This window comes from Aplysia californica, unplaced genomic scaffold (assembly GCF_000002075.1).
Source record: "Aplysia californica isolate F4 #8 unplaced genomic scaffold, AplCal3.0 scaffold00096, whole genome shotgun sequence".
Classification (NCBI taxonomy): Eukaryota; Metazoa; Mollusca; class Gastropoda; order Aplysiida; family Aplysiidae; genus Aplysia; species Aplysia californica.
This window is the reverse complement of record NW_004797366.1, coordinates 850,501-851,824: the sequence shown is the minus strand read 5'-3', so window position 1 is coordinate 851,824 and position 1,324 is coordinate 850,501. Positions and strand designations below refer to the sequence as shown.

Sequence of the window (1,324 nt, the reverse complement as noted above, 5' to 3'; positions counted from 1 at the left end):
GTACTCACACTGTGGAAGAAAGTGGAAGACGTACTCACACTGTGGAAGAAAGTGGAAGACGTACTCACACTGTGGAAGAAAGTGGAAGACGTACTCACACTGTGGAAAAAACTGGAAGACGTACTCACACTGTGGAAGAAAGTGGTAGACGTACTCACACTGTGGAAGAAGTACTCACACTGTTTGAAGACGTACTACTCACACTGTTCGAAGACGTACTACTCACACTGTGGAAGACATACTCACACTGTGGAAGAAAGTGGAAGAAGTACTACTCACACTGTGGAAGACGCCCACACTGACGTTCACGTCCGCCGAGACGACCAGAGACACAGACCTCTCCGACGACCCGCTCATGACGTCCAGGTAGTTGGCTGTCGTCTGCATGTTGATGACGTCATGGGCTGAATACGTCACCACCCGGACGGCATGCCGGGACAGCAGCGGGACTAGGAGCGCCACCTCGTGGGCTGAGAAATAAAATGTGAAGGTACGGGGTTTGAATCTCTGCTAGTTTTAGTAAGGTTTTACGCGCTCACAACTGTATAAGGTCATATTATGGGCGCCAAGGGGTGGGTGTCAACAGAGAATTCCAAACGGGAATCAAGCTTACTCTGCTCACCTCTCTAGCCTCAACAGCACAACATCTGCTTCGACTATCAAGGCACCCCGGACAGAGCAGTTCACAAGACAGCGACAAACATACAAAAGAAGTAGAGGAAAAGTGACGATAGTAAGGATGAGTAAAGAAAAAGCAGCAGTTCCCCCTGTGTTGTTCCGGCACAGTATGAGCTTGACATTGATAAATCAGCCCATTTACAATTCTACTGTTCATAAGAAACATGTTAATATCTCCCCTTTGGGAATTGGAATCTCTGAGCGTGGCTGACCGTTTTAGACTTCAGTTTAGGTATCCAAGATCTTTGGCCATGGGAATAGATCAATAAATGGGCTAGAGAAACTGCTGCAGTGTGGAAAGATAGAGGGAATGAAGAGCAGAAGAAGACAAAGAACAACATACACAGATGGCCTGAACAATTTTGCAACTGGTAACACATAGAGAAAACCCGAGCTGATCAAGAAGACAGACAACAGGAAGGAATGGGTTACCATGATCGTCAATGTCTGCTCAAGACCTGACACCGGAGGAAGAAGAAGAAGAATCAAAGAACAATCCAAAATCCGTAACATTAAGTTTTTCCTTCCTTAAACAATTCTTTTTTTCTTTCTTTCTTAGTTTCTTAGTTTGTTTGCTTGTTTCTTTGTTTCTTTATTCATTTAATTAATTGTGTGTGTGTGTGTGTGTGCGTGCGTGCGTGCGTGC

General features: G+C 45.3%; 1 protein-coding gene across 1 annotated transcript in view; it reads right to left on the bottom strand.

The window, feature by feature from the left end:
* The window catches only part of LOC101849833 (glutamate receptor ionotropic, delta-2), a gene marked incomplete in the record, with an annotated part of 36,521 nt that overhangs the window by 28,144 nt on the left and 7,053 nt on the right, over positions 1-1,324 (bottom strand). Inside the window, 1 exon segment of the mRNA XM_013080709.2 lies at positions 280-470. Within this exon segment, the coding sequence (XP_012936163.1) occupies positions 280-470 (191 nt within the window).